We start from the raw sequence: 22,424 nt of genomic DNA on the forward strand, positions 1-22,424 counted from the left end.
CAGAGGTAGATAGATGTGTAGCATGGATCAGCGGAGAAAAATACTTTTATATTTATCAATTTGCGATGAAGAAATGGAGGCAGAGAATACAGAATTTATTTCTACTCTTTTGACACACAGAAGACGTCACAGATTTTGGATACGAAACCATATAAAATTTCATCGACAACATGGAGAATTTTTTACTTTTTTCGCCACGGCTGATGATGAAACATTCGAAAATTCTTATCGGGTGTCTAGAAATACCTTTGAAATATTATTCAATTTAATTGAGAATATTATCAAGAAGAATGACACCCACTTCAGAGACTGTATATCAGCTAAGGAAAGGATAGCAATATGTTTGAAGTAAGTAAAAACGTTTTATTTTTAAATTCGTTTGTTTTTATTAAATCGTAGTAATTAGTACAAAAAATAATCATTTATTATAATAGAAGATGTAATCAATTATATTCTTCACGGGAAATGGTTTTTTTCTGATCCCAGTGGTGTTGGTTTTGGCAGCATGCTAGTAGCTTCAGATTCCGACGGTGTTTCCATCTGGCCTACCACGTTATTAGTCAATTCAGATTCCAGTTGTAACGACGGTGTTTCCATCCGGCCTATCATGTTATTTGTATCGCTACCAGAGCAAGTAGAATAACCACCATTATAACCACCATTTGGATTATACCATGACATTACGTAAGATTCCTCAGTTTCGGATATAATATTAAAAAGTTTCCTTTTTAAAGGAACTTGTAGATAATCAGGTAGTTTTTTATATGTTTTTGCCATTGAAAGAAAGAACAAATCAATATCATCGTGATCCGTTGGTTTTAAGAATTCTTTTAATTCTTGTCTTTCTTTTCGAAAATTTTCCTGATTTTCTAGATGTCTATTCAATATGCATGATAAATCATCTTCTTTTTTCTTCTTTGATGAGGATGAAACATCGGACGTTGACGCTATTTTAGTTCGCAGACTTAAATCATCGTTGCTTTTATTGGAATTTTGAGACGCTATTTCACTTCGCAGACTTAAATCATCGTTGCTTTTATTGGAAGTTTGAGAACTTGAATCATCTGTTTTTTGTGATAGAATAGTATTCTCCAAACTTGAGTCCCTCTCTCTATTTGACATGTACGGCAAAAGGTATTCCATGATCTTTTGATACTTCCATTCACGTATTTTTCGTGGAGACTGTCCGCTTTTTTTTGTTTTCTGCCTCTTAAGGGCGTCGCGATGGCTGTCCCGTAGCTGTTTCCAACGAGATTTTGCGCTTTGAACTGAAACAACAAAACGTATGATTGGTAATCAATACGTGTATTGACTTGTTATAAACACATATTTTATCATTATCACCAGAAATCGGATAAAATTGCGACATTGCTATCAATAATATGGACATAAGTCCAAATATGAATAAATTAATTAATCGATCAATCAAAATTTAAAAAAAACTGCAACAGATTATAATAAATACTAACACAAGTAGCTTTATTACCCTCGACTTGAAAATTAATTAAAACAGGTTTTTTTAAATTATGATTGAATGATTAATTTATTTATTCAAATTTGGAGTCATGTCCATATTATTGATAGCAATGTCGCAATTTTATCGGAACCCTGATTATCACCTATATTTTTAACACGTTCGTTTTTTTTTCAGGTATTTATCAACGGGTCTGTCATTTCATAGATTGGCAGAAAATTTTAGAATTGGAGTCTCAACTGTGTCGAGGATTGTAGTCGAAGTTTGTGATGCCCTTTGGCTGGTACTACAACCTCTTGTCATACCAAAACCCACTGAAGATGATTGGAAACGAATTGCAAAAGAGTTTGGAGAGCTATGGCAGTTTAAAAACTGTTTGGGAGCTCTAGATGGTAAACATGTTTATGTCAAGTGTCCTGCAAATTCTGGATCATGTTTTTTTAATTATAAACATCGATTTTCTATAGTGTTAATGTGCTTAGCTGATGCAAAAAGAAAGATTATAATGGTTGATGTAGGATCCCAGGGAAGATTCAGTGATGCTGGAATTTTCGATGATAGTGTTTTCGGAAGATTGTTAAGAGAGAAACAATTAAATATTCCGCAACCTGAACCCTTATATGAAGGAGGAGAACCAGTACCGTTTGTGTTTGTTGGAGATGAGGCTTTCCCTTTATTGGAAAATTTTATGCGCCCATACCCGCGGGTTCAGTTAAATGAACAAAAACGTATATTTAACTATAGACTGTCGAGGGCACGTCGCATTGTGGAAACCACTTTTGGAGTATTGGCTCGAAAATGGTATGTTTACCGTAAAGACTTTGAATGCAACGTAAAAACAGTAGACAAAGTCGTAAAAGCCACTTGTGTGTTGCATAATTTTTTAATAGAAAGACAGCCCGATTATTTCTCTACCATCGAAACAACAATTCCAACGGGTACTCTTAGACCCATTACTGACAATCCAATCATCGTTGAGACAAGTGATGGTAATCAAGTTAGAGAAAAATACTGTTCCTATTTTAATAATGAAGGAAAAGTGTCGTGGCAAGATACTCGTATTTCGTCACGAATTCATCCGGCACGTGTACAATAAGATATTCTTTGAAAAAAAAACAGTTTTTCTACTTACCGTCTCTAAACTTTATTTCTTCCACAATTTCACCCCATGCAGCATCCTTTGTTTCGTTACATTTGTAATATTTTGAAGAAATGTCCCATAAACATGGATAATTTTTAACCGCTTCAATTAATTTCTCGTCCATAACTACGCTGATTACGCACACCGATCGATGATGGAAACCGGGAGCCAACTGAACTCAGCGGCCAGTATCGCGTGCGCTCCGCTCTCGCCTCACCGCACCCCGCTCGCCCGGAATCCTCGCTACGCATCCTCGCACCGCTTAGCTACCTCGCACGACGCCGCCTCGCAACACATTCCTCGCACACATCTTTCCCTTCGTTTGTATGTACAAAAACCTCGCTTCTCTGAGCTGTTTCCACCAGAGCTAAGCTAAGCGAGGATAGGTAAATGAAGCGTTTCTATTGGTTAATGACAAACACATCCCTCGCAACGCATCCTCGCACATCTCTGGTGGAAACGCAGCCTAATGGACAATAAGTGTTGGTATGCTTTAGACAAATACTTGCTCCGTTTTCCTCCATTCTCGTGTAGAGCCATTTCGAATAAAATCATTTCAGGGGCGCAGTCGTCTTCTGAAACTAAAGTTGATGTCTCAGCAGAGGACGATGACGCCGCGGTAGTTTCGGCTGCCAACTTGTGAAGTAACTGGGGCCTTACCACGATCTTTTTAAAAACGATCCAAACGCAGAGCAGTTCAGTTTAGGAACCTAAAGTGATCGTCTCAATTTGCTACCACGACGTCGACTATTCAGAGCCGAATCTCAATCGCTTACAAGTGAATGAAAGACCGATATTTGTCTCTGGTCCGCAACTGAATCGCTTCGACACGAAAAGGATGGCGCTATAGGAATCGTATTAATCTATCTCGTTTTATCCTTGTGATGTTTGATCGTTCGAAAACCAGAACCTTTCTGTAGTTAACTTACTAACTTATCCGTTTATTTTACTTAGGCTTAGATAAGGAAACATCTTAACGTATAATTAATAATGGTGGTTACAATTTTGTATAAAATTTAATGTCTTTTTGAGCAAAAAAAAGACAAACTTAAATAATGTTTCATGTCAGTTCGTTAATGCTGTTCAGAACGTCTCGCCCTTGACAGGTAATAATATTTTTTTTGTTTATTTGAAGTGCTGTGCTTTGCGGTCGTGATAAAGTTTTGGAAGTTGGAAGTTTTAATAATATTAAATTTATAGACAAATACAATGTCTTGAGTATTTAACCTTATATTCTTTAAATATAGTATTTGATTTTAATCGTATTACCAGTGTTTTTTGTATTAGTTACTCAAATGTTTCAGTGATTTTGCGTGTTCAAAGTAGGATCACTTAAAATTCCTTGAAGTGTTCGGCTTGTTTTGTTTTAGCGAAGGACCACGGCGTCGTGTGACTTATGCCCAGCTAGAGACTCTGTGGGAATTTTTAAATGGTCATAAAGATATCGCGAATGGTTATAATAAAAGTGCAAGGGCACGAGATCATTCTAAAAGAATGTGGTCAAGAGTGACAGAAACTTTGAACGCGCACGGTGACGGAGCCATAAAAGACTGGAAAGCATGGAGCAAATTAAGTTGCCGGCAAATACAATCAAAATAAACATAGGTACAGAAAACATTTTTAACGTTTTTGTTTTATTTTTTATAGTATTGGAACGATTATAAATCTAAACTGAAAAAAACTGTGGCTTTCAATCGCGCATCAATCCAACGCACTGGAGGAGGATCATCAGAGGCTACATCTCTCTGTGATATAGAGAAGAGGTTCCTCCAAATACTGGGCAACTCGTTTGGATCTGGGCTCCCCGGTGTCAGAGTGGAGCCTTTCAATCAAGTAAGTAACAGTGAAATATTGTAGTGTTCTTGCTGTGATTTTATTCCCGAAGAAATAGTCTATACTTACATATCTTTTATATTGTATTGCAGACTTTGTCCGTACTTGATATTAGTGATAATCTTATTTATTTAAGTGTTAGTGTTAGGATCAGTACCTACACAAAAAAAAAGAAAACAAAATAAGAAAATTAAAAACTTCTCATCCAATCAATTTAATAATCCAATAATAAAATAAAACTATGAAAACGGATTATATCGCGTATATTGAATTTATAATACATCCCGACGTTTCGAACTCTTTACAGCGTTCGTGGTCAACGGGTGACTGAGCAAAAATTACAAAATGCAAAAATACCCACATACTAAAATAATGAACAATCATAGACTACAAACTTTAAGGCTGGTTGTACATGCAAAATCGGTTCATAAGGCTAGTTATACACTATAATTATTTTTCAAGTAAAGATATATATATATATACGCGATAGCGATAGCGATAAAAACCGTGGTGTAGGGTTGGAGCCGGCATAGTTTTTTTTTTATCGCGTATATATATATCTTTACTTGAAAAATAATTATAGTGTATAACTAGCCTTATGAACCGATTTTGCATGTACAACCAGCCTTAAAGTTTGTAGTCTATGATTGTTCATTATTTTAGTATGTGGGTATTTTTGCATTTTGTAATTTTTGCTCAGTCACCCGTTGACCACGAACGCTGTAAAGAGTTCGAAACGTCGGGATGTATTATAAATTCAATATACGCGATATAATCCGTTTTCATAGTTTTATTTCATGAGTAACTATCGCGGTAACCGAAGACAATATTATGTAATCCAATAATAAATTATAAAAATGTCCAACAATTGATATGTAAAATATATTTGATTACAGATGCCAGAGCAAGAAGATTCAATGGAAAATCTGGTGGGAAGTGAAATGATCTTGACGCGACTTTATTTTTAAGAGAATAACAGCGTGTCAAGGGCATTTTGAACACCTCGCCTGCTTAGCAACTTCTGCTGCTGACTGTACATACATAAATCAAATAATTACCCAGAAGCCAAGTATTTTCATTCAGACATTCCATGACAGTTTTTATTGGATGACAGTTCCAAATAAATGAATCGTGGGTTGCCCCACCGTAACTAGCGTCTATGCTGGTGATCTGCATATCTGCATCACAAATCTGTAATTTAAGTGGTCAATAGATTAATACTTAGTATATTTACGTGAAAAAATATCATTTTAATTTTTATTGAATTAAATTACCAGCTGTACATTTAAGGAATGGTATTGTTTTCTACAGTAATATCGCTCCTCATACTGTGATGGTCGTAGAATCGGAATTTGTGTACAGTCTATACACCCTAGAAGTCCAAGCATCCCAAAAGTATTAAAAAATCTGAAAAATTACAGTAAAATATGTACTTATTGTACCTACAGGTAATAAAATCATCAGGTGATAAGACCAATACCTATGTCCCCGAGTATGATCAGACGGAAAGGCAAAAATAAATGTTTTAAAATGACTTCGTTTTAAATGGGATTTTTTCAACATTCTGAATAATACCTATACCTAAGTACTTACGAAGTTCTTGTGGCATTCCTTTCTTCCAGAGTATTGGGAAATACTATGTACTTTCTTCGTACACCATGTGTATTTAATAAAGCTGTTATTTGAGTAATAGCATTTGAAACTGTCTGCTGCGCCATAGAATGCGCAGCTATGTCCCCTACGGGCCTCTGGTAAGATCCAACAGCATAAAAAGACAAGGCAGTCACCATCTGGATAGAATACATGGATGATAGTTAACAATAGGTCAGTCATCATTATTCAAACACTAAATTGCTTATTTGTGAATGTAATAAGTAACGTATAACGTAGGTAGGTTACCTTTGTCTCTAAATCTATATCGCTAGACCTAGTTGTTTCCCTAACCATCGGTCTAAGCTCGTCGCAAATTTCTTGTGTTAGTTCCTTTGAGAGTCGATACCGTCGTATGAACTCCATGTCGCTCAAATCAAAGTCACTGTTGACGAGTATAAAGTCTCCGTTGCTTTTGGAATGCGTTCTCTGCAAGATCGCATTCCAAAAATTCAAGATCAAGTAGCTCGTCCGACATCTAAAAACATTAGGTAACAAAATCTTAAAACTTTTACTAGTTATTAAAATTTTATTAGTTTTACTAAATTAATTAATTAGGTGATAAAATTAGCTTTAGGTACTTACATTTTCCTTGTAAAAACACGAAACTTTTTGGTATCACTAATGTGTTTAATGTGTGTACCAAGCGATTCAGAATAATGCATCGAATGAGTAACTTTTTATCAATCGCTAAATTTGACATTCCCGCGACTCAGTTTCGGTTCAAGTGTCAGGTCATGGTACGAAATACACTTGAGATGAGTGAATGAAATGACTGGGTCGCTTATCGCTGGCTTGGTCGAAATTTGATCGCAATAACAATGTCGTGGTAGGAAATAGCGTCGCAGTTCAGTTTAGGTCCTAAAATGAATTGCGTCAAGAGGTCGTAAGGCTGCTGGTCTTTAAATGTTCCTAATGGTTGAGACTGCGTCACTTGCTCATCTGTTGCAGACGTTGCAGTACCAGTGTCTACTTCGGTCTGACTGCAGGCTAGTTTGCTTGTTTGTGTGGCCAACGATTGAATTATTTTTATTATTATGTCTCGCGAAGGTTTTTCAAAGATTTCTGATTGAGGCTCCTCAAAAAACTCTTTTGGCGAATTCAAGTACTTTAAAACTCCCTGGAGTAAAATGTATCTGTTTCCGATTCTTTTATTTAGAGCTGCCAACAATTGAGCGCTTAGACGACCCGTATTAGCCTGATTAGCCATGCTTTTAAGTTTTTCAAACATGTGTTTAAAAGCAGTATCTGCTGTCAAAAGAGTCGCATTTTCTTGGCACATGATTTCTAATACGCTCCTCACTATTTCCAATACTTCGTGTACATGCTTCAGTAGTTCTATTTCATCATTGGTGAAACGTAAGCTTGATTTTAAATCAATTAACGCCTTTTGTATTGATGGATATAACATAATAAACCTCTCAATCATATTGCACAATGAGCTCCATCTTGTCTTGCAGTCTAAAATGAGATTAATGTCTTTCCCGTGGTCTTCGAGAACGTGTTTCTGCAAAAACTGATTTTTAGTAGGTGATTTTCTGAACAGTTTTACAACCTTTCTCATTTTGTCTATTACAGATTTATAGTTAGCGTTTTGTAGTAGTGTCAGATATCTTGCTGTTGGTGCAATTATTAACATTCCGTCTTCTTCTGAATCACTTTCATCGTCCTCAAAATCACTGTCATATATTGGCAATTCATCGGTTTCAAATGCTGTTGTTACGTCTGGTTTATAGAGTACGTCCAAAACAGCAAGTTGCAAGGCATGAGCGTAGCATAGTTGATGGTAAACTGGTAAACCTTTGCCCATTTTCACCATTACGCTAGCACCGTCGGTAGTAAGGCCCACTACGTCATCAAAACACAAGCTAAAACTTTGAAGGCGCTCTTCTATTAATGATCCACACTTTGCTGCTGTTGCATTGCCCACTATGCGTACGAGCCCCAAACTAATGTATTTTCGTGTTGATTCAAAAAGAGGCGAGTGCAGGTTAACGTTTATATACCTGCGATTTCTTGTTGAACTCCACTCATCAGCTGTTAAAGACAATTTGTGTCCGTTTTTTGTAAATTGCACCAATTTTTGAGTTACCTTTAATTTAGCCTTTTCGCACTCCATCAACACAATTTTTCTAATCGTATTGGCAGATTTAGGCAACGTGTGTCCACTTTTTTTAAAGAGGCGCACAAGATCCACTGAATTAACAAACACTCTAAACGTTAACCCGTCCAGTGTAATCCGTGTGACTGTCATCTCCATCGATTGTTCACTTTCATAATAGTCGGTCAATTTCCTTTTCTTTGAAACAGGTTCCTCTGTCTCTCCCGCGGTTTTTTCTGATACGGATCCTTTTTGTGTATCTTTGTTCGTTGACGTCGAAGGCATAGAAGCCTCCGCACCAGTATGTCCAGTATTCACATTATGTTGTTTCACTAGGTGAGTTTTTAAAGTGGATGTGCTACCGCCTGAACTGCTAAGCACTTTATTGCAGTGTATGCACTTGGCTTTCTGGCCCGATGAAGAACGCAAAAAGTGGTTCCAAACCTCACTTTTACTGGTAAATTTTCTGAATTCTTCCATTGATTCATTACGAGAAAAGGCCAATCGAATATCAGTAGTAAATATACTGAGGTTGTCGGAGGTACTTTTACCCTTCCTGAAACCGAACTGTGATTTGGCTAATAAATCGTTCCTCTCCACAAACCACTCTATTCGGTTCTTTACGAGGTGTTCCATAATCTTTAGCATGACCGATGATAGAGCTATAGGTCGATAGGATCGTGGGTCCGCTTGGTCTTTGTTGGTTTTATGGATAGGCATTACTAATTGAGACCTCCACGATTGTGGTAAGTAACCGGAAACAAAAATAGTATTTACAAGATCTAAGTAATAATGCAGAAATTGATCATTGGAATTACATATAAAGGAGTAGGGGATACCATCCCCCCCCCAGGAGTGGAATCTATCACAGAGCTTAAAACGTTTTTTAATTCTATAAAAGAAAATGGGAAGTCAAGTGGATCTGAGGACCCCAAACAATACACTAAATTTGCTTCTATCTCACTCGGAACATACTGAGGAGCGAGCGTATCCATGAAATCATCAGCCCAGTCAGGAGAGGATGGATGTGTATAGGTAGTCGTTTTTTTGGAGCCTCTGTATTTCCGAATGTTCTTCCATACTAAACCCGACGGAGTGGTAGGGGAAATCGATGAACAAAACGACTTCCACCCTTCTCTCTTTTTAGAACGGAGAAATAACTTGGTCTCAGCCGATATCCTGTTAAGAAAAACGTAATTATCCTGGGTCATATTATATCGATATCGTTTTTCAGCTTTCTTCCTTTCTTTAACCTTATTGGTGCATTGATAATCCCACCAGGGTGGGGACGGGACTTTGCCAGATGCTGCGTTTTTAAGTGGAAAAACTGCCCCTGCACATTGATCAAGAGCATTTGTGAAAGACGAAGCACAGTCCTCAATTTTTTCAGGAGAAATAGGAAATAATAAAGAGTAAAAATCCGATTTGTCTTTAAACTCTTTCCAATTGGCATTGAGAATATTAATCCTGAGAAGGGGAACATTGGGGGTTTTATTTTTAAGTGCTAAGGGAGGAAAATCAATTATGATTGGGAAATGGTCACTTCCGAATGACGAGTCTAGTACTTCCCATGTCAATTGAGAGGCTAAATCGGGGGAACACAATGACAAATCCACCACACTAGTAGCTTCGTTAGGTCGTGTCCGTCTGGTAGCAGAACCTGCGTTAAGAATGCACAAGTTGCATTCATTCATTATTTTAAGTAACAGACTATCCAGTCAGTCTTGCCACTGCCCCAAACCTGATTATGACAATTAAAATCCCCTAACACTAGTAAGGGGGGAGATAGGGATTGTAAAATCAACAATAATTGATCCAGTATACATTTTGACGGGTGTGGAATATAGAGGGACACAAGAGTAAATTGTTTGATTTTTATTGCAACAAAATGTAAACCATCAACGGGGGGAGTTGGAATGACATTAAATGTAATATTGTCTCTAATAAGTAAAGCACAGCCGGCATATCCATCGTTTCTGTCGTCACGAATGTTGACGAATCCAGGGATACGGAAGTTAGTATCCGGCTTAAGCCAAATTTCTGAAAGTGCGACGATTCTGGGTTTATGCTTGTTCAATAAATAAATTAAGTCGTGTTTTTTACTAAGGATACTACGAAAGTTCCACTGTAGGACCAACTGATCCATTATAAAAAGTTGAAATGAAAGAGGAGAGTAAAGGAAGTAAAGAGGCGACGTGGGACATCAGATTGTTTGGTGGGGACCATTTTGATTTGGAAATGGTAGAGATTAATTGCGTGAGTAGGGCAATAATAGTTTCCGAGGGGGAAGACGCATATGGGTTATTCAATGCCGTTCCATTGGGTGACGATTCTACCTCTTCATTAAACAGGGCCATATGGGCAACTCTGTCATATCCCATGCGAGGAGGGGGAGATGTACGGGGTTTTAAAAAGACCGTTTTTTTATAAGAGGTTTTGTTAGAAGCCGAGGACGTGACCGCGTTGGAATACGATTTCCCTAATGTAGGATGCATTTTATCAGCCTCTGCGTAAGAAACGTTACTTTCTGCCATGGTCTTCTTGATGTTGCACTGTCGGTTGTATTCGGGGCAAGCCTTGCTGGTAGCAAAGTGTCCCGTCTCACCCTTACAGTTCACACATTTTGCAATATCGCTATCGTCTTCGCATTTGTCACCCGTATGGCTGCCGCTACAACGGAAGCAGCGAGGGGCCGATCGACACGTATTTTTTGTATGCCCAAACCTACAACATTGGTGACATTGAGTAGTTGGAAACGTGTACACCTCTACCTGTAAGGAGTTAAAACAGGCCAAAACCCTGCTAGGTAAGACCTGTCCGTCAAATGTAAGCACCACTGTTTCCGAGGGGACCCATTTATACGTACCATCCTGGTAATTATTTTTCTTAAAATTCAGGCGTCTGGATTTAATTATCGGTCCACACCCCACAGGGACCTTGACAAAACTTTGTATGTCCTCCGGTGTCCACTCAGTTGGGATCCCCTTAACAATCACTACTCTTGTCACATTAAATGAAGGGATGAACGCTTTGTATTTTTTGTTGACAATATTGTGTTCGAGAGGAGAAAGTTATTTGCATCCTCAGCAGAGTGAAAACGGACAGAAACTCTATTTCGTCCTATACCCTTAACGGATCCGTCAACGACATTCAGAAATTCCCTGTGATGGCTGTGAAGAAATTGTCCAAAAGTCACAGGATGCAACGTAGCACCTAAGGACTCACTATCGTATTGTACGTGAATGGTAAACGGCCCAGGGTCACTAAGTTTGTACAGTTTCCTATCTGTGACGGCTAGCGATGGAGTTGCGGGTAAGCTTTCAGTTTGTGATACCGGGGGTGACGTCTGTAGAGGAGTGGGGGGAGTTTTAGTCTCAGATTCAATTGGTTTTTAAGATAAGATAAGATAAGATAATCATTTATTGCATAATTATAGGTTGTTACAGAAAGGTGGATTACATGTATTTTAGTGGAATCACTATAATTTGCCTTAAGGCGTACAATATTTGTTTACTTAAATCTATATTACCTAACTATGTATTTACACTATTTACAATGTTTTCATTGACCATATTTTCCTTTTTAGTCTAATTTTACATAATAAGAAAAAATAGGCCAAGTGTTATCATATAAAATTACAAATTTGTAGAGAAATCTATATTGAAAAAGTCATTTACATTGTAAGGAATCTCTTTTTTTAATACTTTTACTAAAGATTTTTTAAACGCCTTTACATCCTGATCTTTGATTGAGTCAGGTAATTTATTGTATAATTTAGCAGCCATTACATATATGCTTTTATTATAATAGGCAGTTTTTACAGGGATTTTTGGAAGTATCTCATATTTATTTTGATGGTTTCGGGGCAAGTTTTTATTTATTTTTCTAAAGAGATTTAAATTTTCTTTGACAAATATGCACGCTTCCAATATAAACATAGAGGGGAGGGTTAAGATATCAAGTTTATTGAATAAAGGCTTGCAACTATCAGTGTGTCTTGCTCTTGCAATAGATCGAACACATTTCTTTTGTAGAATAAATACGTCATTTTTATTACAAGAGTTTCCCCAGTGCAGTAAACCATATCTCAAAATAGAAGATACTTGACCATGATACGCACAGAGCGCAGTATTTTGGGAGGACATGGTTGAGATTTTCCTAAGTGCATAAACATATTTACTTAGGTTTTTACAAAGATTATTTGTATGTGCTTTCCAGCTACCGTGACAGTCTAACGTCAGCCCAAGAAATTTAATTTCTGTTACTTCTTGTAATGGAAGATCCTCATATTTTAGTACAATCTTTTTTGGCTTTGACTGCGGCAGGTATAATTGCATAAATTTTGTTTTACTTAAGTTAACAATGAGTTGATTTACAGTGAACCATTTCATAACATTGTTTAATGCCAGGTTTAGTCTGTCTTGATAGGTATCGCTGTCATTTCCTGTAACTAAGATAGTTGTATCATCAGCAAAGAGAACAGTACGATTTTTAATAACGTTAGGCAAGTCATTGATAAATAACAAAAACAACAAAGGCCCTAATATACTACCCTGTGGTACTCCTCGTTCTACTGTTCTGTTTATCGAGTTCGAGACAAGTTCTGTTTTACTTTTTTTATCAATGCGAGTTATGACTGTGTACTGCTTCCTATTTTCTAAATAAGATTTAATGAGGTCGAAAGCGGTCCCTCGTACTCCATATTGATATATTTTATTTAGTAATAACTTATGGCATACAAAGTCAAATGCTTTCGTCATATCCATGAAAATAGCTGTGACAGGTTGACGAGTATTCAAGCATTCTGAGATTGTGTTCATTAATTCGACGATAGCTAAAGTAGTCGATCTGTTTTTCCTAAAGCCGAATTGTTCTTTAGCTAATATGTTATATTTCTCGAAGAATTTACTTAACCTATTGTAAATAGATCTTTCGAATATTTTAGAAATGATTGAAGTTAAAGCTATCGGGCGATAGTTTTCACACTGCTCTTTGTCGCCTTTTTTGTATACAGGTTTAACAACTGTTATCTTTAGATTTTCTGGATATATGCCAGTAAATAAGCTTAAATTAATTAGGTGCGAGAGTGGTTCTACTATCACATTTGAACAAGTTTTAATCACTTTCGTACATATCCCATCGTGTCCAACGCTCTGCGAGTTTTTCAAGCCTTTTATAATATTTAAGATTTCTTTTGGGGAAGTTGGCTGCATAAAAATAGAATTTTCAACCGAGTCTATATTGTTTTGGGGTGTAATCCCTGTATCCTGTTTGAAATACGTGTTTGCTAGTTCAACAAAGGTGTTGTTAAAAGCATTCGCTATATGCACAGGACTGTGCAGAGTTTTACCTTTGTAGTTTATCTGTTTTATCTCTGGTCTAGGGTTTCTGTATTTACTCTGATTTATAATATGCCATATTGCTTTGCTTTTGTTATTAGACTTATTGATAAGATTATAATTTTCAAGCCTCTGAGAGTACGTAATTACTTTTTTCAGCAATTTATTGTAGTTTTTATAGTGATAGCTGTACTGGTTTCTGTTTTTCAGATATTGCAAGTATATTATTCTTTTTTGTCTACATGATTTTCTGATGCCATTTGTTAACCACACTGGTTTTCGTTTTGTGTTACATTTTACTAGCTTAAGCTTGGAGCACAGATTCTTGAGACTCAGACACTGGCAAACCCGAAAACGCATTTTTTACAACAAACGTAGTATGTACTTCTCGGTCCGATTCAGAATGAATCGACCTGGACCTAGATCGAGAGTACGGACCGGTTTGCGACTTTATCATTTTTCGAGCTTTCCGTCTTTCCCTCCTACGTTCAGCCTTTTCGTCCTTCATTTCCGTGTCTTTGATTTCATTCGCATGGTTTACAGTTATAAAAGCTGCCGGAGACGGAGGCGCCGAAAGAAAAATCTCGTCCGACCCCCCCGGATCACCGGGGGTATTATCGCTCATAGCGGGAACTACCCGCACAACGTTTTAAAAAACTAAGTAAACTATGAAGGCAAACTACAAACGGGACAAAACACAAAATACCACTTACCACCTTCACCCAACACCACACATACATACACACAAACCCTGATCTGAGCGCAAAATGAAATAAAAAACCAAATTTAAGATTTAACCACTTTCAACACGTCAGACCGCGATTGACGCTCGGCCGGAAGTCCGGCAGTGAATTTACTGGGGTTACAAGATTTACTATGACAGTACCGCTCTAGTATAAGTTACTCTATGGTCAACTTCACACTGCTGGCAACCTTTCCCTGTCTATACCATCTCACCGAACAGGTTACACGTCCAATTCATTATTTATTCAGGTAGACACCATTGGAATAGTCTTCCTGTTAAAATTAGACAGTGTCCAAACAGATTTGCATTTAAAAACTTCTTTTTTTTTTCAGGCAGAATGGTAAATTCTTAGAGTTTATAATTTAAGTCATCTGATTTCGTATGTATGTGTATGTATATGTATTTTTATAATATACTATATGTATGTAATATGTCCATGTATTATTTATATTACTTGTATACATGTTTAGTTGTCATAAATCAATATTATAGGACACTACGAGTAACAAATTAACTAAGTCCTAGAGTGAGCTTAATAAGGCTTGCGTTGTGGGTAGTTAGACAAGGATGTATACGTGATCTGGTGTCGGAGGCCAGGACTCCCTTTGGGCCGTTGCGTCACCGAAGTAAGTACGAGTAAGTAAGTAAGAATCTGATCTTCCACATCCGGTTTGATATCCTCATAGAAATCATTTGAATTAACGTTATAGATGAATGAGTCTGTGTCTGTGTATAATAGCCACATATTTTCATTATATTTAGACAACATAGATTTAGATTTAGATTTATTTATTTCATAATATTAAATTACATTATAAATTATTTTAACTTAATCTATACGAATTTATATTATGATCGTCACTTATTATATACAAATGTCAATACAGATAAAAATTCATCACAAAGTCAAATAAATGTTGGGAAATAAATATACGATGTCAATATTAGCATGGTCACGAAAAAGATGTCAATATGGCTAGTTATACCTAGGTATCTCGTAATGGTCGTCAAATTATAGTACAATGCATTACAATATAAGAATAGGTAAGCAATATCATATTATATAATTAATTAAATCTATTGATAATATTAGACGTCATTTCCATATATTCTTTTACAGAATATAATGGATTATCCAATAAAAAGGATCTCAATTGGCGTTCAAATGCTTCGTCAGATTGTTCTGTTCGCAACATATAAATATGATGGTTATCATACATATAGTTTTACTTAGTTCTAAGACTGTAAACCCTACATATTGTATAGGCTTATCATACTTTATACTATTTCTAGTCATTTGTATTATCGAAATATCAACACTGATTATCGATGAGCTATGAAAGTTAAGACGACCGATTAGAGCGCGCGCACCTAACCGTCTTCCCTAACTCCCAATCACTTACAACTCTAACATCCGGCCGCTTTTCAACGTTTTCCATAGTTTTAACAAAGACTGCATTGTCCATTAATTTATAAGTCTTTCTCAAACTTGATTCTAGACTGTATTATTTTATCTGTATTGAGATCAATGTACGATTTAGGCTGTAGCGAAGGTACTGGCTATGTAGTTCAGAAGGTTTTGTAGTTAGTATCTTGAAGTAAAAAACTTGTCTATGTACAAGAATTGAATGAATTTTATTTACAATATGCACGGTTTATATACAAAAATGGTGGAAAGAATGAAAGAGACGTATTTACATAAAAGAGTAAGACAAGAGATAACCCCGCGCGGGGCGCGCGAGGGAGGTACGCTGGCACGTGCGCACGCGTGCCGCGGCGCGCCAATAAAACTGAGTGGCCCGCCTGCGCGAGTCCTTTCGCTCGCCGGCCGCTGTGGAGTTAACCACAGACTAATAAGAGATACTACGTATCAGACGCACAACTGTCATAGAGCTATTTCGGCCAATAGCAGACCGTAAGATCATGATAGAATTGATCGGACTCTTTTTTTTTTTTTGTGAATATTTGGCCAAAGGGGCTAAATGTAAAGAGCCTCTCTAGGTACTGGTACCAGTTGCTTTGAAAATTATTTTTAAAACCTAAACAGAAATACATGATATTTACCCTGCACAGTAATGTGTAAGGAGTAAAGTCATGTATTTTTGACTAGGTTTTACATGGGAAATTAAATTTAGAAATAAAACAACATATTAGAATTATTTTTGTTTATTTTTTAAAGTTTTTCTGTACTTTGTCAATGCTTTCCTTTGAGTTAAAGGTAAAGATTTTCGTAAACGACAAATATCCGTGCCTTTCAAAATTTTGTTAATTATATTACACCAGTTGAATATAGCAAATTTCACGCTGACGGTTACTGACATCTCAAGCACAACTGTTTTGTGAGTCGCGCATTTCAGAAAATCAAATGAATACTTGGAGAGGATATGCCCTTTAATTTTTTCTGAAATATTATTTATATGGGGCTTCTTCTCCAGGTATTCATTTGATTCCTTTACAATATCTCCAAACATCCTCACGACATACTCTGACGGGTACGATAGTCGTTTATTTTTTATCGAATTATATTCTCTTTCACTGATCCAACCGTGACAAGATCCTTCTTGTGGCGCGGTTAGATCAGTGAAACAGTTTTTGCATTTGATTTTTTGCAATATTTTCCTGACTACCCATCCCGCAGTGTATGCTCGTGAGTGCACATTCAAGCGCTCACGGTGAACTTGTGCTTGCATGCCCTCTAAATCGCATTCGATCGTTGTGTTGTCAAGAGGATTAGTGGTCTCTGCTTCCTTATATTCTTTAGGCTCGAACATTTTTTTATATTTAATAATTGAGAACCATAAGTTTATAAAGCTGTGGCAAGTGGGATCATTGTTGCGGTAATTGTACGCTCGTACCTGCCCACAAAAAATTTCAATGGGGTCCGAGTTAAAATACCTTGGCCGCATTATTTTAATATTTTTGTTTTTGAAAAACTGCCACAGCCTTATATAACTTTTTAAAGTTATAATCCAGTTTTTCACCGAAGGCACGGATACTTCACCTCGTCTTTCATCAATAAACCTTATTGTCTCTAATTTTTTTATAGCTTCACGCCAAAATTCATGGTGTTGAGAGCCATCTGTCACAACTCACCGCCTTCTTCAAAGATTTGCCACCTGCTTCTTTGCTATTAAGTGTGGCCCCGTTGCAGGAATCGAACAGTTCATCAAAAAATGAAACCGCCTTCGAAGTATTTTTTATCGTGTCACTCACTTTCCTGCCGTCCGAGTAGTGGGCTGCAGAAAAAAACGACAAATGAAAATTAAGTAATGGCCTATATTACGTCACACAATGACGATAAACAATGATGTCACATGTCAGGAAAGCGGACGATCACTTCTCCATACAAACGTAGTCCTCATAGGGTAGATATTTGCCGAGAGCGTCGAATGGATTTACTAGTTTGAAGTGAAGCGACACATATATTCCTGGTCAGGCTTTATATTCAGTAGCATATGCAATATGGATATATTCAGTGTTGTGCAACGCTTGAGTAAAACCCCTTCAACCCTAAATTTAACAGATAATAATATGGCAGTGACAAGTAATCACATATTAAATAAATACCATATGTTTCAGTCAGTTTTGCAAGATAAATATATTAAAATTATCTTTGGCTCTTCAAAGCCTAAAGGCTTAATTTAATTACCATGCTGTTAACTAAACTTTTAGTACTTTGTACATTAGCATATTATAATTATTTGCTAGAGCTACAACAATAAAAGTAACAAAGTAATATTTCTATGTGTGTAGTATCTCTGTACATTATTTTTATATTAATGATATCATATTTTGCAGTTTTCATTTAAAACAAAATCTATCAAAACGAACTCCGTCTTTAGCTCTCCAAAAGATAAAAGTTTAATTTATTACCTCTTCTATAATGACTATAATAAATTAATCATCTTTTAACTTTCTTGAGGACTTTCACTAGCATGGTATTTTTACAAGACTCATTACTCATTAGCATGGCCCGAGCTACAAAATTAAATTTAACTAAAACTACACGAGTAATAAAGGACATTAAAACTTACCAGTTAGATCGGCTTCCTGTGGGAGACTCGGTATACCACTTTCGATCTCTTCTTGAGAGAACAAAGTGGGATAGCCACCAAGTTGTATCCGGTTCTTGGGAGTGATAAATCTACGTTCAAAGTGTTTGTGGCACACAAACACTTTACGTAGTTGCGGGATACTCAGGTTTAAAAGCCGATCACTGTTAATACAGTGCAACCACTTTTGGAGTCCTATCTCCGATGCAGGAAACTGGTGCAACTTAACGTCCTGTCGTATACTTGCACAGTTATCAACACAGTACTTGCGCGACATATTAATAGTTATTATCCCACAAGTATTACTGATTTAACTTGAGAGGATAAGCTCGGATAGAAATAACGATACTTCACTCGACCAAGGCTAAAACAGTAATGTCGTAATGGCGTCAACATGTATTCAAAAACTAGTGGCAAACTTAAAATTGACAGGTTGGCGGGGGCAAGGGGAGCGGAATAAATGTCAACTGAAATACTAAACATTCAAACGCCACAGATAACTAAGGCTATAATTTGATGTTTGAAGATTATAGCCCGTGGAGTTAACATCGTGTCGTCGGTCCGCCGTGCCTCGCTCCGCCGCTTCGCGCTCGCTGCTTGGAAACAAGACACGACGAGTCCGATGAAGATGCTGCAGGCTCCTGGTTCCGGATATTCAAACTGTCCTTCTCAGGGCAATATTAAAACTGCCCTTTTCAGTGGCAAACTAAACTGCTCTTGTCAGAGCAACTTCATGTTTCTCTGCTTAACCGCGGAGTATGTCAATCGCACTGTTCTTATTATTATTAGAACAGTGTCACTGTTTCTCAGCCTCAGCACACGGTGTCAATCGATGTATATATATGTATATCTTCATTTATGTAGTGTGTTCCCACAAAGCAATGGACGTTGAGTGAACTAAGGATTCGGATCGGATTTTTTACTTTCAATCAATGTTATAGCCTGTAGCAGATTTATATAATGAATTATATAGTTGCTTTTATTTTCTAGTGTACCTATGTGTGTGTTTATTTGTTTTACTCATACCTATCGATGGAACCTTATTCTCAAGGCAAAATGTTAGCTCGTAGGATACTCTAAATCTACTTCAAAAAAGTAACCTTTATCATTTTCAGGTCATAATTTACTCATATCAAAACTGATGATTTCCTCTTGAGATAGTCAGCGAAAACCTCCTATAAGTAAATACTGGGACATAGCCCATCCATATAAATTATTAGCATCTAAATAAACTGTGATGTGCTGCCTGAGCAGGAGTCACATATCCTCCTGGCCTGAAGGGCTGGGGAGGTTCTCCGCAATTACATATTAGTAATAGTAGTCGCCTCTGTGGCGTAGGCCTCCCCCATGCGTTTCCACATTTCTCTGTCGCGGGCCTTTTGCATCCAGTTGTCGCCAACTATTTGTTGAAATGTATCCCTCCATCTTTTCCTCGGATGTCCAGGATTTCTATTTCCATCATACGGAAACCATTCTGTCAGCCGTTTGGTCCACCTATTATCTTCCATCCTACGTATGTGGCCTGCCCATTGCCACTTAAGCCGCCGAGCTTTTATCTTTGCATCCTCTACTTTGGTAACTTTCCTTATTTTGTCATTTCTTACTCTGTCTGATAGTTTTAGTCCGAGCATGCTCCTTTCCATTTTTCTTTGGCAAACATTAATCTTTTCTTCGTCTGCCTTTTTCAAAGACCATGTTTGACAACCGTATGTTAAGCACGGTAGTATTGCCATGTCGAATACCTTTTTCTTTATTCCAATATTAATAGAGCCGTTTTTCATAATTTCTTTATGTCCCCAATACTTTTTCCATGATGTAGATATTCTTCTTTGTATTTCTTTTTCTGTGCTATCTTCAAACGACACTATTTGTCCGAGGTATATGTACTCTTTCACATATTCAATTTTTTCGTTCTCTATAGTAATATCTTCAGGTTTTCTATTAGTTAAAATCTTTGTCTTAGATTTATTCATTGTTAGTCCAGCTTTCTTGCTCTCCATTGCTAACTCGGTGATCATACTTTCCAGAGCTGATGGACTGTCTGCAAATACCACAATGTCATCCGCGAAACGTAGGTAGCTTAGTAGTTCGCCGTCGACTTTTACACCTTTCGCTTCCCAATCTAGACGTCTGAAGATAGATTCTAACACAGCTGAAAAGATTTTTGGGGACAAAGGGTCTCCCTGTCTAACTCCTTTTTGTATAGGGAATTCCTTACCTTCCCGCTCTAATCGTACTCTGGCGTTACACTTTGTATATAAATTTGTTATTATGTTAATGTATTTCTGGTTCACTCCTTGTTGCGCTAACGATTTCCATATGGCTTCGAAATGAAGAGAATCAAACGCTTTCGTGTAATCTATGAAGCACATGTACAAAGGTAGCCTGAATTCTTTAGCCTTTTCTATTAGTTGAGTTATAACTTGTATATTATCTACGGTCGAAAATTTTTTGCGGAATTTTCAGCTGCTTCAGTTATATCACCTGTAACTGACTCATTATTTTCATTCTCCTCCTTTTTGTTCACTTTTGTTTTTATAATATCATGACTTTCGTTGATGACTTGATCTACACCCTCCATTACGATGGGTATTTTAAACGGTTTTCGATCTGTTTCAATAAAATGTAGAAATCTATGCAATGCTTGAGAATATAACGTCCACTTTTCGCGATCATTCATTTTACTTTTAAGGATTTTTTGCATCTCTCCATCTAGCCGAGATGACGAATTTTCGGGTGGACTCTCATTTCGTTTCAACCTTTCAATAAAATCTGATTCAACTAATAACATTTTTTTTGTGTTTTCCATTTTGTTTATGATAAAGAGTTCACTAAAGCACTTAAAACTGCACCTAAAATAATAGGTAGAAATGCACCTCCTTTTTGAACTATAACAGTTTTTCTTATTTTATGTTTCCCTTTCGAAACTAATTTTCTTAATATATCTTTATATTTCTTTAGTTTTGACTTTTCTTTTTTTCCTAATGGAATTTTCCCATTTAGGACGTTATAAATGCACTCACAAATAATGTTGATCTCTTTATCGTCACAAGATTTAAGTAACGCAGTACGATATTTGGGTTTAAGCAACTGCAATGCTTCGAGTAAATGTTTATATTATGTGTTTACTCTTGCATGCATCATGTAGAACTGACTAAAATATGCTGATTTTTATCATATTTAAACCCCTTTTTAGGTACATACACTGTGCAATGCCCATCAAACGGAAATATTTTTATTTTAAAATGGCATATGTCATTTGTATTTTGTTTCAGATCAATCATGAGGTAACCATGAGCCTCCTTTGTAGCATCTTTGTAGGCTTCATCCACAAACTTTGAGTTTTCTGGGTAAACTTGTCGTGACAGGTAGCGTATTTGAGTTTTATCCCTGGGATTTAAAAAAAATACAATGTAGCTTGTATTCAATGAAATATCACGTTGACCTCTCCCTTGATGAAATATGTTTTGTGTAATATAAAAAACACTTAAGTTTCTATGATGACTACCTTTCGTAAAAATGTCAACGATTCGTCCATCTGATTCTCTCATCAAATCATCTATGATAAGAAGTTTAGGTTTGTTGCCATCAAAAGTTGAAAAATCTGGTATTCCTCGACTATAATTTACATTTTCCAGATTGTAGAGAGGTTGCATTTCATTATAACACCAAATAATTTCATCAAATTCAACATTACATATCTCTTTGGAGTTATTCAAAAATACCTGGGACATATGATTACCTCTGACCTCAAGGACGGTGCTGACGTCGAGAGGGAGCGCAGGGCGCTGGCTGTTAGAGCGAACATGATTGCCCGCAGGTTCGCTTGTAGCTCACCGACAGTGAAGGTAACATTATTCCGAGCCTTTTGTACATCTTTTTACACCAGCAGCCTGTGGGTGAACTACACGCAAAGACAGTACAGCGCCCTGCGAGTACAGTATAATAATGCGTTTCGGGTGCTGATGGGGCTCCCTCGCTACTGCAGCGCATCAACAATGTTTGCAGAGGCGCGCGTGGATAGTTTTGCTGCCATCATGCGCAAAAGAGCCGCTTCATTGTTATGCAGGGTGAGGGACAGCACCAACA

The 22,424-nt window shown here is 36.9% G+C and overlaps 1 protein-coding gene across 1 annotated transcript; it reads right to left on the reverse strand.

Moving 5' to 3' along the window:
• Positions 1–375: 375 nt before the first annotated feature.
• On the reverse strand, positions 376–20,916 carry LOC134747432 (uncharacterized). The gene is made up of 6 exons (XM_063682057.1): positions 20,820–20,916; positions 20,078–20,376; positions 18,318–18,411; positions 17,377–17,519; positions 16,955–17,138; positions 376–1,277 (listed from the first exon to the last, which is right to left on the reverse strand). The coding sequence occupies exons 1-6, from the start codon at positions 20,914–20,916 to the stop codon at positions 457–459; spliced, it is 1,638 nt and encodes a 545-aa protein (XP_063538127.1). The 3' UTR covers positions 376–456.
• Positions 20,917–22,424: the final 1,508 nt, after the last annotated feature.

This window comes from Cydia strobilella, chromosome 14 (genome assembly GCF_947568885.1).
Source record: "Cydia strobilella chromosome 14, ilCydStro3.1, whole genome shotgun sequence".
NCBI lineage: Eukaryota > Metazoa > Arthropoda > Insecta > Lepidoptera > Tortricidae > Cydia > Cydia strobilella.